This window comes from Curcuma longa, chromosome 17 (assembly GCF_044706935.1).
Source record: "Curcuma longa cultivar G26 ecotype Majalengka, Jawa Barat chromosome 17, ITB_CL_G26_1.1, whole genome shotgun sequence".
Classification (NCBI taxonomy): Eukaryota; Viridiplantae; Streptophyta; class Magnoliopsida; order Zingiberales; family Zingiberaceae; genus Curcuma; species Curcuma longa.
This window is the reverse complement of record NC_133877.1, coordinates 283,813-298,340: the sequence shown is the minus strand read 5'-3', so window position 1 is coordinate 298,340 and position 14,528 is coordinate 283,813. Positions and strand designations below refer to the sequence as shown.

Sequence of the window (14,528 nt, the reverse complement as noted above, 5' to 3'; positions counted from 1 at the left end):
AAAGCATTCAACAAATTAAAATGAAAAATTTAAGATGAAAAATGTTTTAGTTGTTGGACGAGGAGTGACTCGTACGTCTAAATTTACTCAAAAGACAAATCTAAGGGGAAAGTCGTATTGCATATTTGAATTTCAAACTGAAAATTATTGGTGCAATTGATTCCTAGTCAAAGGTTGATTAAATTTCGAGTTAACTCGAGTTGAAGTTTCGATGATTAATCAATATATTAGTTAGTTGAATGAGATATTAAGTAGGTCAAGGTTGATCGGATTCTTGATAATCAATTAATATATTAGTTGGTTGCAAGTAGGTCAAGGTTGACCAGGTACTTACGATAAAAAAGTTCAATGGGATCATGGTTGATTAGACATTTAATTGTCAAAAGTTCAATATGTAATTAACACAAGAAAAATATTCAAGTGGATCATGGTTGACCTAACACTTAACGGTCGAAAGTTTAACGGGGAGTTGATATGAGGTATAAAATTTTAAACAAGTTAAGGTTCGCTACAAAAATAAAGATAATTTGCAATGAATTTTACACGAAAATAAAAAAAATTGTCGCAAAATCATTTGACAACGAATTTTGCGACGAAAATTTTGTCGTGGACAATAGCTCATCGTAAAATTCTGTGATACAAAAAAATAATGATTCATTGCCAATTTTGTGACAAATAAATTTTTCATTGTCAAATTCGTCGTTATTTTGCGACAAAAATATTTTCATCGCAAAATTCACTATTTGTTACTTGCGATGAAAATTTAGTTTCATCGCAATTTTTGCGATGAATATTTATTTTTGTCACCAATGTCGCGATGAAAACTGATTTCGTTGCAATAGAGAGACTACAGGAAAGTCGCCAAATTGGCAAAGAAATCTTGTTTCGTCGTCAACGACGAAAATTTTTCGTCGTCAAATTTGGCGACGAAAAGAATATTTGTCGCCAATTTGGTAGATGAGCACACAATTGATAATACGATAATACAAAAAACAAATCGCTATTCACCCCTTTCCCCCTCTAATGACGTCATCGATCTGATCGATAAGTTCAAAAGAACTATAAGTAAAAGAAAAAAGCACAAAATATCCACATATATATATATATATAATCTAAGGGGGTGTTTGGTTAGGGATTATCGTTAATAATCTTGATTATCTATCAAGCTTATTAACGTGATAACTTTGTTTGGGTCAGGTTATAATCGATTCTCAAGTAATACAATATTATTGTCACATCAGCAAATGGATTATAATTCAGGAATATGATTACTTTAGCAACCTAAGATTTTCTACGATTCTAGAAGTTAATGAAATTTTTTTCATAATTATCCTTCAATTTTAAAACTGAGTTAATTGAAATATACTATGAAATATAATTGAAATCGAGTTAATTAATCTAATAAATTTTAATTTAAATACTTATAAATTTAAAAGAGATAATTTATTTTAAATTTTAAAAAATAAAATCAATCAATTATATTGATTAATTTAACTAATTATTTTATTAAAATAATTATTTTAATAAATCATTTTATTAAAAAATATATATTTATTTTAAATTTTAAAAAATAAAATTAATGAATTATATATATATTTATTAAAATATTATTTTAAAATTTTTAAAAAATAAAATTAATGAATTATATATATTAATTTAATAAATTATTTTATTAAAATAATTATTTTAATTAATTATTTTTATTAAAAATATATATTTATTTTAAATTTAAAAAATTATAAATAAATTATATTTATTAATTATATATATTATTAATTTATTATCATCATTGATATTATTAATATTAATATTAATATTTTTGATTTTATTTTAAAAATAAATTGAATTAAGAGTAATATAGTAAATATTAAATTGATTATATTTTATTTTTTAAAATAAATAAATAAAATCAAATAATATTAAAAATTATATTTTATACATCATAATTAGTTATGTGATTATTTTGGAAAGATACTCTAAGCAAGATTATAAGGTGAAAAGATCTCAATTTGCCACGGTAGGAAGGCACCCGCGATTCAATCCTCAGCTACGACGTATTTGTAGGAATTTTCTTTCAAATGGGGGTTGCAATCAAAGGATGCTGGGCATCTGGGTTGGCCGCTGCGTGCGCTTCCCGATTTACCCTGGTGGTCGGTGGGAAACTTCCGTGGGACCGGACCGGTCACCCCAGAGATTGAGTCTTTATAGTTATTGTATGGCCCCTCGGCCCCTTGGGCGATTTATTATGCCAACCGACGACCCTCGACCGTGTCGTTAATAGGAGCTTCCCACCCCTAGTGGATTTTTACCCCAGACATCTAACCTCCAGGCTTATTACATGTAAAAGTGAGAAGTGCTCACTTGGCTACCAGGATTCATAAACTCTAGTACTTATCCTGGAGGTCTAGAGTTCGAATCCTGGGGGAGGCAAAAATCCACTGGCCAGGGGTGGAAAGTCCTAGTGAGTAACGACACGGCCGAGGATCGTCGATTGACGACATAGGGGTCGCCAAGGGGGCCGCTAGTGGGCCGCCCAAGGGACCGCCGATTGGGCCGCCCAAGGGACCGCCGATTGGGCCGCCCAAGGGGCCGAGGGGCCGGGTCGTTACAGTTATTATTTATTATACCACAGAAATAGGAACGACATTAATTATTACACAGTTTTACACGGTTGACCCCATGATCATTTATAAGAAGATAAATTTAAAAATTATAATTGATCACGATGTAGAAGGATATTATCTGACTTCACTAAAATTTAAATTTTTATTCTCTTCTATAACTCTACCACATCGTCACTAATGTCTATACTCGTGCGTGAGTAAATCTGATTTAGCATGATGTAAACAATAAATGTACGCGCCAAGGAGCATTGTGAGAATTTAATGCAGTATTTAATAATTTATAAAAAAATTTTCTTTTTTTTTAATGAAATCTAGATAAAACCAAATAAATGGTGGGGTGGCAGGATTTGGTACCTACCGATTGAATGCGTTCCGTGCTGACCGCACTGTACAACAGTCAACCTGTTGACTGACTGGCCTTATTTATTAAGATCGCAAGGACCATTTCACATGCCCATTCTCCTCCCGTCCTCACCCCCTTAATCCACACATTCATCCCTTCTTAACCCTTCATGCCTAATTAATTGTGGATTAGGAACACATTTAAATACAAATAATACCATTAATTAAAATTTAAAATACATCCTGAAGAATTAATTAAAAGAGACTTTTTTATTTTTATTTATTTATTTTTTTTTTCACGACGTGGATACGTGAAGCGAGGCGTGCTTGTCGGATCCACACACGGGGCACGTGCCGATCTCGGCCTCGCAGTCTGGGCACGAGCAGAGGTGGCGGCAGGGAAGCAGCAGAACGGAGGCCTCCCGCCGCCGGCACGACCTGCACCGCCTGGAGGTGTCCGGCAATGCCGCGCGGTGTCTTTCCAGGCTCGTCGACTGGGCGTCGTCCTCCTCCTCCTCGGTGTCGCCGTACCCTTCCTTAGCCTGCGCGGCGGCCGCGTTCTGGAGCAGGACCTGGTGGAGGCTGGCGCGGAGGCTGGCGGCGAGGGCCTCGGTTTTCTCGGCGACGCTGAGCCACGTCTGCCTCTCCGCGCTCGCCTGCAGAACCCGCTCCTCGAGCTCCGCGTTCCGCCGCCGCGCCTTCTCTAGCTCCACTTCCTTCTCCCAGAGGCGCTTCGCGGCCCTCTGTTCCACTCCCCAAATCAGGGCCCTGTAATTCCTCTTCCTCGCCTCCTCCAATCCACTCCTCATTCGTTCCGTCTGCACGCGTAAACAACGATTTAATCAACTTCTTTTTCTTTAAAAAAAAAAAATCAGAGGAAGAAACAGAGGACAGAGATGAATTCATACCTGGAGACGCAGAAGGGCGTCGATCTCGATATTTTGCTGGCAGAGAAGAGAGACAAGGTCTTGCGAGAGAGGAGGAGCTTCGGCGGGGGCGGGGCGGCCGCTGGTGGAAGGGTACGCGGATTCGACGACGGCGTCCAGCGGATAAGGGCTACAGAAGCCGGCAGCTTCCGTGGAGGCGTTGGCGAGGAATTGACTGCCGCCGTCGAGATGGCTACCCGTCGGCTCCTCTCTTGGCCGTTTCGCCCTCGTGCCGGAGCCGTTGCAGGTGAGCTCGCTGCGGGGGTCGCTAAGGCCGACGACGACATTATTGTCGCGGACGCCTAGCAGGCGGCGCAACTCCTCCACCATCAGCAGCTCCTCCATCGCAGCGCCGCCGCGGAACTCCGCCGGGAAGGAGAAATTGGATTGAAGCTGCTGGGCCTGCAACGCCATGATCACGAGATCGATGCGGTCGCCAATTCTGCCTATTTATACTACGAGACGAGTCGATCGGAGAGAGAGAGAGGAAAAACAGTATTTATTCAACAAATGTATCGACTAATCGCCGGATCGACGAGATAGAAGCTCAATCATCAACAGGAATCGGCAGCCGCACGTTGCGGGTATAAACGAGAGGACGCGTGGGGCGTCGCTGTGAAGCCAACAGGGAAGAACAAGCCACGCAGATGCACATTAACTCTTATCTTTAAATATCAAAAATCATTTTATAAATAATAAAAAAATTATTATTATTATTATTATCAATCCATCAATCGGTCGGAACGATGAATTCTTCCAGAAACGTTCAACGAAAATGCGAAGAAAGTGTTGGTTCTTGTCGGATTCATCCAGGTCGATTAGAAAGAAGGCTTGTCTGCTACTGCAGTTTCCTTGTCAGGCCATTAATTAACGAGACGACGCCAAGGAAGAAAGATTCATATATGATATAATTACGGCACGTCCACGTCACTTCGCCGGCGACGGTGCCTTGGCCACCACGGAAACGTGGCGGTGCTGGGGCCGCCACCGCGACCGTTTGGGCAGCCGGTGGGTGGCGCTGATTTCGAAGCGACTGGCTGCCTCACGGACCATCACGTACGTTTCCTGCTTCCCTGTAATTTCCTGTCTGTTTTTGTAAATTTTTTTAATCAAAAAGTTATTTTATTTTATTATTTAATTATATATCATTTAACTAATTATATTATATAATTGATGAACATTGACACATATTTTAACATAATATAAATATTAGTAAGTAAATCGAATACATTATAATAATTATAATTTTATAATTATTATAATTTAAATGGTAAATGAACAAGAGTAAATACATATTGTAACTATTATTTAATACACTAGATATAAGATGAATATTTTTGAACAATTAAATATTAAATATGTATAATAATAATTATAAAATCATAACTATTATAATACGGATTTAAAATTTAAAAAATAATAATATTAAATAATTATATGTGATTGAATAACAGAGTTAGAATATTTTTAAAAAAATAATATAAAATTTTAATAATTAGAAAAAAAACACTCTTCTAATTTGTATACGATGAAGAACTTAATTGTGTTCGTTGTTTATTATTATTATTTTTTTCTTGGCACTAACTACCTCACAGATTGAGAGGTATCGAAATAAATGAATCGATACAGATGTCTGGTGAACTATTCCTGCGTCATGGAAAGGATCTACTGTTCCTCTGCCATCGATATCATGACGGCAGACCCCCTGCAACCTACGGAAAAAAAACAAACAAATTTTTTTTTAAAAAAAAAAGTGCCCTCATTTTGTTTTAATTTTAAAGGATTCAAAGATTATTCCACTCCGGTAGTAACTTATATGTAATTATCCAATTATTTTTTAATATATTATTTTTATTATTATTTTCCGTTTAAATTTTGAATCGGTCAAATATATGTTTAAAAATATTTATGGTATGATAATTATAATTTAGTAACCGCTACAATACGAATTTAATCATATTTATCTATTATTTACATTGTAATAGTTATGGTATCGTACTTATATAGCAGGGCTATGATTTCGTAGATATTATCATGTGCCTTCGATTTAATATTTAGATGAGAGATATAAATTGAAGATAATAATAAAAATAATGTATCAAAGGGGTAGTTAAATAATTATATATCAGTTACTAAGTAGTAGATATCCTTTCCATATATAAAAGATCAAAAAGGACGTTAGAAAAAATAAGGCATAAAAAAAGAAGAAATTTTCAAACTATACTGCTTTTCATTTACTATAAAAAAAATAATAAATCTGTCAATCTTATGGACTCATCCCTGAGAGTGGTCGATCCGGTCCTACAGAAATTTTTCACTGACCACCAGGGTAAATCGAGAAACGTACTTTTCATTTACTATATAACACGCTACGTGTATACGTAAAAAAGGTAAAATAACAATAAAGGTATGATATTGGAATTTCAAGCAGCATGAAAATTTTGAAAGTTGGATAAGAGAGTAGAATAAAAGTACAGTAAGTTCGCTGAAAATAAATTTAAAATTTAAAAGAATTTTGTTAAGGAAATTAAGAAAAATAAATAAATAAATAAATAAATAAATACAAATTCAGGAAAACAGGCTTAATTTCAACCACGGCAGTGACACCGTTTCCCTTGTCTCTACGGCATGCAAATGTAACCAACAACCAAGATCAACCGCTGCAGCGTCGGATCGATATATAAATTATTTAAATTTAAATTTTATTATAAATGAATATTTTAGAGGTAAGTACTTTATCAAAATATAAATAAATTATACTTCAAATTTATCGGATCGATATATAAATAACATACAGTGACTTCTAGTACAGCTGCATGCGTCAGATTTGATAGCTGTATATGTGTATTTGTAGATTAATTAGGCTGATGAAGCATCTAGATAAACATATATATACGTATGAATCTTGCAGTACTAAAGTCTTTGTTTTTTCCTTCTAATTAAAAATCGATCGAATGTTCAACTCTGTTCATTTTCAAACGCGCTGATCGATGTGTTGCGTGTGTTGATGTTGAAGTACTCCACAACTCGACTTTTGCCACTAATGACAAGGGCAAGTTGATGTTCTAGAGGATGACTCAGTGTCTTGATTGTTAGAATTGATGGAATCAAAATATCTTTATAATGGTATGATATTATTCACTTTGGGCCTAAATCCTTATGGCTTTGTTCTTAGGCTCTCCCCAAGAGGCCTCATTCCAATGGAGATACTTTCCATCTTTTTAACCCCATGATTTTTTCCATGTACTTTATATGTGAGACTATGTTTGCACCTTTGCAACCCAACAATCCCCCTCAAACTTTAGATGTGGGCGGTTCTTCCTCGGCCGATCTTCGGCCGGAATTTGACCGGAAACCGATCGCGATTTGGCCGGAATCAGTTGTCAGTGTCGAGCGGCCGATTCGGGCCAAATTGCACCGAATCCGGCCGGAATGTCTCCGGCCGGAATTTGGCTGGATTCCGACGCGATTTGGCCGGAATCGGCCGCTCGACATTGGCAGGCGATTTCCGACCAAATCGCGGTCGAATTCGTTGGAATCCGGTGCGGGGATGTGCGTCGGCGAGTTCATCAGATGTGACGCGGCGGCCGGCGGTTGCCGGATGGCGAAGCGGCAGCGGCGAGGGATCGGATTGTCGCGGACGAGGAGCGCGGAGTAAGGAGCGCAGGATAGAAAAATTATATATATATTATAAATCGGAAAGTCTAGGCCCTCATCTCACCTGATAAGTTCAGACTTAATTGTCTGTTGTATACATGCATGTCATTGCTGGGTGCCCAGCAATATAATTGAAGTTAGTGGTCTGCGGCTGCAGAGGTATCCCGGCTTAATTAATTGTCTTCGCTGAATGAACAACTTTTCTACTGTAGACTAGACCGTAAACAATCAAATTTTTAGAGTGTTCCAGCGAGTTTAAAATAAATTAAACTATTAAAAAAATGGCTCAAATTTGATTTAACTTATTCAAGTTTAACTTGAACTTAATTCATTTATATATTATCATATTTTTAATTTAAATTTATTTAATTGTTTAAAATTTTTATTTATTTAATTAATTATTGAATTTGATAATTCAAATCTATTTATTTATTTTAAAATTTTATTTATTTATTTAGTATGTTAATAAAAATTTTATTAATGAACATGATCCATAAATATAATTCACAAACATGTTTACGAATATTATTCACCAACATTGTTCATGAACATTAACAAGATGAATACATATGTGTTCAAGTTTATTTGTTTAGTTTAATAAATTATTAAAATTTATTTATTTAATTAATCTTATATATATTGAACAAATATAAATAAATTCTTATCAAATCCAACATCAAACTTATTCATAAATATTCATTTCATTTACAACTTTAATTGCATTCTTCGAGATCCATATATCGCTGTCTAGGGCACCTCGAGGCCAATGGTGACGAAGATAAGGTTAGAATTGTATCGAACAATTAGATGGATAGGTCTTGCATGCTTCACCATCACTCCACGTCGATTTTAATGCAATTATATATCATGAGATTATATTTTATTAGACTATGCATTCTAGCTCCCTGCATCACACTCCCAATAAATAATAAAACCCTAATCAATCTTTTTATTTGCATAAATAATTAAAGGTGGCGTTAAGATAATGAGTAAATTGAGATTGAATTTATTATTATTATTATTGTTGTTGTCGTCATCGGTCATCGTCATTGTGGTTGTTGTTTTATATATATTGCTTGTAATATTCTTGTGGAAATAATTGTGAATAAGATGAAAACAAATTTCAAGAAAATTCAATAAAATAATTTATAAATTAATTTGATTTTTTCCATTACCTTATTACAAATGGATTGTCCTATTTTAAAAATTAAAAGGATGTTCTATTTTATTTTTTTTAAAATATTTTTATTTTTGATGTTAGTGTAATAGTTATGATTTATAATTACTCCTACGATTCATATATATATAGAGATATTTTAATTCCATTCAACACTAATAATATTATACTATTAATTAGTTATTATAATATAAATATTTTAATTGTAGTCAATTATAAATTATAATTATTATAATATTATAGCATGCAATTCATAAGTTACCACAACCATATAATAGTTATAATCCATAGTTATTACAATTATATTTAAATTATATTATTTTTTTATATGGTAATACTTAGGGTTTATAGTTGCTACAGAAGCATATTTTTGAGAAAAAAATAAAATGAGGTGACCTTTTGATAATAAATAAAAAATATCCTTTAACTATTCTAATAAAAAAATGTTTTTTAAAAAAAATTCCCCCAAAATAACACTAAAAAATTAAAAATCTGGATTAGCAAGTGAAAGGGAAATGACAGTAAGAGCATATGATCCGTTTAGTGGTCCTCTGAGTACTATTGTTTTGTGTGGTGGGATCCAACAGCACTGCATTCCAAAATTAATTAAAAATATTTTGAAAATATAAAAAATAAAAGAAATGTTGATAAGAGAAAATAAAATAAAATAGAGCATCATATTTTTGATAATAATAATAATAATAATAATAAAAGAGCATCCTTTTAATAATTTTAATAAAAAAATGCCTTTTTAATTTTTGAGGGAGGACATACCATCCTGAATTTTAAATTCAAAATACCAAAAAATAAAAATAAAAATAAAGATTTGGATTAGCAAATGAGATGGAAATGACAGTAGAAGACATCATCCATTTATTTGGTGGTCGTCGTCCTCTGAGTACTAGCGTTTTGAGTGGTGGGTTCCAACGCTGTATTCCAAAATGAATTAAAAATATGTTTTAAATAAAACAAATAAAGAAATGCCGATAAGATTGAACTAGAATATGTCTCCCTCTACGTATTCAATTAGATACATATCAAAATGCCATTCAATTTTTTTTTTTCAAATCATCAAATTAAAGAGACGCCTCTTTTTAATTTCTTATCCAAAAAAAAAACCTCTCACTCCGTTCACAATCCCTCCAATATATTATTTTTTATCTATTTCTTCTGTTTAAATTCTGAACCAAAACTCATTAAAATAACTATAAAACTATAGCTATTACATATATGGTAGAAGTTATGATTTTACAACGGTTACAATATAAATGTTAGATGAACAAATTAAATCTATATTGTAGTAGTTATGAAATCGCTCATACAATATAAATAGTAGATGATGCTAAAATATAAATATTCTTTAACATATGTTAAATATGTATTGTAACAATTATAATAATAATAATAATACATTGAAGAATAATTAAATAATTACATATAAATTATTAATTTTTATTAAAAAAATATATTAAAAAATAGTCCCTTGAAGATTCCAAACACATAAGGACGACTTTATTTGTTGTCGTTGACGATGAGATGGTGGATGTGACTGGCCCCTGTCAACTTCATGAAACAACGTCTCATCCTCCCCACAGTTGTTTTGTCTTGACTAAGTATGATTGGATTATTATCATTCTTCCTTCTCCAACCATCCAGCTGACAATAATAATACAATAATAGAATCTCATGTCTCCATTGTGGAATGAAGTTTGATTGAAAATGTCCATTTGTGTGCAAATGGTCCAAGGTTTTTTTTGCTTTTGGTCATCTTCCAAGCCTTGGTTTGATAGGTTGCCTTTAAAAATACTTCATCTTTATCATCTCCACACTATAATATCAATGTCCTATTCATTCCTTTTATTATTATTATTATTATTTTTATTTTTATATAGCTTTAATGATTTTTTATTTTATTTTTTTGCATAGCTTGGGGTGAAATGGGGTCATCAAACCCATTCACAATCTTTTTTGATAATGTAACATCTTCTCAAAATATGAAATTTAAAGAAGAATTTCAAGACTTTGTTGGTGCAATCAAATGATTTAGTGTTTTGATGTTGATATGATATGTTGTGTTTGGACTTAAATTGGCTACTACTATTTCAATTGACTAAACTGCTCCATATAATTGAATTTTGTAGTAGGTAGTCGATTGAATATTAAAATATTTAGTAGTCTAATTTAAAATTTTATAATTAATTTTAGAAAAATTTAAAATTTATAAAAATTTGTATGGATATGTATTTAAGCATATATCTTGAGTCTAAAAAATTAATTTTACATGTAAAATCATCATGATTTCATATGTTGGCACAAATCATAGGACTGTCTAAATATGAATTGTGTATCCCTGTCTTTATGGCTAGGCAATAAAGAAATCTCAATATGAATTGTGTATCCCTGTCTTTATGGCTCAAGAAATGACTAAATACTAAGAAATGATGAAGTTTTGACAGATCAAAATTAATCGGATGTTAGGCAATGATATAGTCCTAATAGGTCACGGTTGACCGGATGCTAGACAACGAAAAGTCTCGATAGGTCAAAGTTGACCGGATGTTAAGCAATAGAAAGTCTCGACAGATCTAGATTGATCGGATACTAAGCAAAGAAAGTCCTGGTACGTTGAAGTCAATCAGATATCAAGCAAAATGAGAATTTAACCTTGATAAAGCTGGAATATAAGTATTAGTCAATTGATAGAGTATAATTTAACAATAACTTAAACTCTAAACCTCAAAATTGAGGTTTGAAATTTTTTAGGATTTTGCTACATCAACTATACTATAGTAATTATGAACTATAATTTACTACAGTAATAATCGACTAATGTGTTTGATCAGTCGATTGATGACATTATTGTAGCAATGAACATAAGTTTCACAAATCGATTGAAAAACTTGAGTGATAATAATCAATTTATTGATGGAGTATTCCAGTTGACTGATGTCATTGTTCGATCGAACAGAGAGTTTAGAACTCGATTATGAGATTTTGTTGATTATGCATCAGTCAACTGATGTTAAGATAGATGGAGCTGTTGAGCTAATAGGTTAGAGCAACGTTCAAATCTACAGTAGATCAATCAACTGATGGATAAGAGGAAAAAAGTTCTGATCTGAAGGTTATAAAAAAGGATTTCGAAGATATTTTACAGCCAAGTGAAGTACTAATGTATTTTCGGACCAACAAAAAGCAAAATCAAGCGATCAACAACAATCAACACTGAGTTCATTTTGTGTAAACTTGTTAGTTTAAATTGTATTTCGATTTTCATTTTATTTTTATATTTGCTTGTATCTTGGTCAATAACTGGTTGTAAGAGATTTTTCTACCTTCAGAAGGTATTTGAAAAGGAGAAAGATACTAGGAATAATTTGCTAGGACTAGATCATGGATGTAACCACTTTGGGAGGCGGTGAATCAAGTAAAACGGTTTGTATTGTGTTTATGTCTCTCTTGTGTATTATTTATTTATTTTTGTTGCGTACTAACAAATTATAGACGAGCATACAAAATCGAGAAATGCGATCAAAGCTATTCATCTCCTCTTTAACTCACATAGGTCTTAATAGTTGAATCATGAGTGTTGGAATTATGATTAGGCATTTATAGTGATCCTATGAGTCTAATGATACCTAGTGCCAAAATTTGTCTAAAACATGCTAAGTTTCTATAGTTATCATGCACAACATATGATTAACAAGAATTCTATCTCTAGGTATCCAATTCAATAGAGGAAGCACACATGGTATGGAATCATGGTATAGTAATTACAGAAATGGTATCATGCAATTACAAGCATTTGTATATTATAGTAATTACAAATAACCTTCTTGATCATCATCCTAATTGTAATTTTCAAATAACCTTCTTGATCATCATCCTAATTGTAATTTTCTTGTTGGCATTCCTTGGCCTAGATGGTTAGTCTAACATTTGTTAGGATCCATGTGAGCTACAGAGGGAGGAGGTGAATAGCTTCAATCACTTTGTCTTGATTTTGTATTCGTTGTTTGAATGTGTAGTGGAAATTTTGAAATGAAACACGACACGATGCTAACAAATTTATTTTACTTGATTCACTACCTCCTAAAGTGACTACATTTAAGAGTTAGTCCTAATGACTACCACCACTAATGCTTCTCTTTCTCGAATACCTTTCAGGGGCAGAGACGTCTCTTACAAATCTGTGGTTACACACAACACAAACAAATACAAGAGATAAAAGCAAATACAATGAAAATAAACTACTTTACATAAATCTTTCTTTGAGCACTTTTTTATTGCTTGTAATTTACCTTTATTGATCCAGAAATACATTAGCACTTCGTTTCAGAACCTCCAAGAATCGGCATCGAAAATCTCCTTGAAAGCTTTCTTTTATAGCCTTTAAGTCAGGATTGATTTTCTGCCAATCAATCAACTGATCTTATCCATCAGTCGATTGATCCACATTAGATTCGAAAGTTACTCTGACATGTCATCTTAACATCTCTATCCATCTCAATATTAGTCGACAACTCATTATCATCAGTCGATTGTTGTTTAATCAATTAAATCTTGCAGACAAATCAATTTGTTTATGTTCGAATCTTAATCAACATCAGTCGACTTATACCCATTATCAATTAACTGATGCCATCAGTCTAGTTTTTAATCAATTTCTAATGCTTCTGTTAGTTGCTATAGTTTCAGTAGTCGACTGATGCCATCAGTGGAGTTTTTCAATCGATTTTTGTAGCTTTTATACCTTGCTAAAGTGCCATCAGTTGGCTGATACTATGGCAAATTACTGTTCACGATTATGATTCATCATACTGTAGCATACTATAGCATACTATAGCAACACTATAGAAATCCTAGTTTTGGAGTTTTACGACTATTAATTAATCGATTAATATACTTTATCAATCGACTAATACTCCTGTTTCAACTTTATCAAAGTTGAATTCTTGTCTTGTTCGGTATTCAATGGACCTCAACCTACCAGGACTTCTTTTGCTCTATATTTGGTCAACCTTAACTTTGTCGAGACTTTTCATTGTTTAATATTTGGTCAACTTTGACCTATCGAGACTTCTCTCGTTGCCTAGCTTCAGGTCAACTTTGACTTGCTCAGACTTCACGTCTCATACCAACTCTTTGTTGGACTTTAAACCGTCAAGTGTCTAGTCAACCATGATTTACTTGGACTTTCTTTTTATGTCAACTCCATGTTGAACTTCCGACCGTCAAGTATCTGGTCACCCATAATCCACTTGGACTTTCCACTTGTCAACACCCTGTTGGACTTCTGTTCTTAAGTGTCCGGTCAACAGTGATACATTTGGACTTTCCATCTCATGTCAACTCCATGTTGGACTTATTCTGATCACAAAATGTTGGGTTGCAAAGGTGCAAACATAGTCCTACATCTAAAACACATGGAAAAGATCATGGGTTTAAAAGGATGGAAGATATCTCCATTGGCATGAGGCCTTTTGGGGAGAACCCAAGAGCAAAACCATGAGGGCTTAGGCCCAAAGTGGACAATATCATGCTATTGTGGAGATACAGACATCCTTGGAGACCCAACAATTGGTATCAGAGCAAGGCTGCTCTTCACCGGACTAACCGCCGGATGAGCCATGATCCGGATCTAACCATGTGGATTGAACCTTAAAAACAAAGGAAGTAGAGGCTCCCGTGTTTGAATCAAGAGGACCAGACATCGGGCAGGAAGTCCTAGTAGGTCGGGTAGACCGAGGGGCATGAAGTCCTGGTTGCGGCTGGGCAGGAAGTCCTAGTAGGTCGGGTAGA

The 14,528-nt window shown here is 33.8% G+C and overlaps 1 protein-coding gene across 1 annotated transcript; it reads right to left on the bottom strand.

Annotated features, from left to right (window-relative positions):
• Positions 1–2,996: 2,996 nt before the first annotated feature.
• LOC141811552 (putative BOI-related E3 ubiquitin-protein ligase 3) lies at positions 2,997–4,504 on the bottom strand. Its single transcript, XM_074699574.1, has 2 exons — positions 3,875–4,504; positions 2,997–3,784 (listed from the first exon to the last, which is right to left on the bottom strand). Exons 1-2 carry the CDS (start codon positions 4,304–4,306, stop codon positions 3,263–3,265), a joined length of 954 nt encoding a protein of 317 aa, XP_074555675.1. The 5' UTR covers positions 4,307–4,504; the 3' UTR covers positions 2,997–3,262.
• Positions 4,505–14,528: the final 10,024 nt, after the last annotated feature.

Excerpts from the sequence above, each read along its gene's own strand:
- LOC141811552 (XM_074699574.1), bottom strand. The coding sequence starts at position 4,306 with ATGGCGTTGCAGGCCCAGCAGCTTCAATCCAATTTCTCCTTCCCGGCG. Across the intron at positions 3,785-3,874 it reads ACGCCCTTCTGCGTCTCCAG|ACGGAACGAATGAGGAGTGG; the intron begins GTATGAATTCAT and ends TTACGCGTGCAG.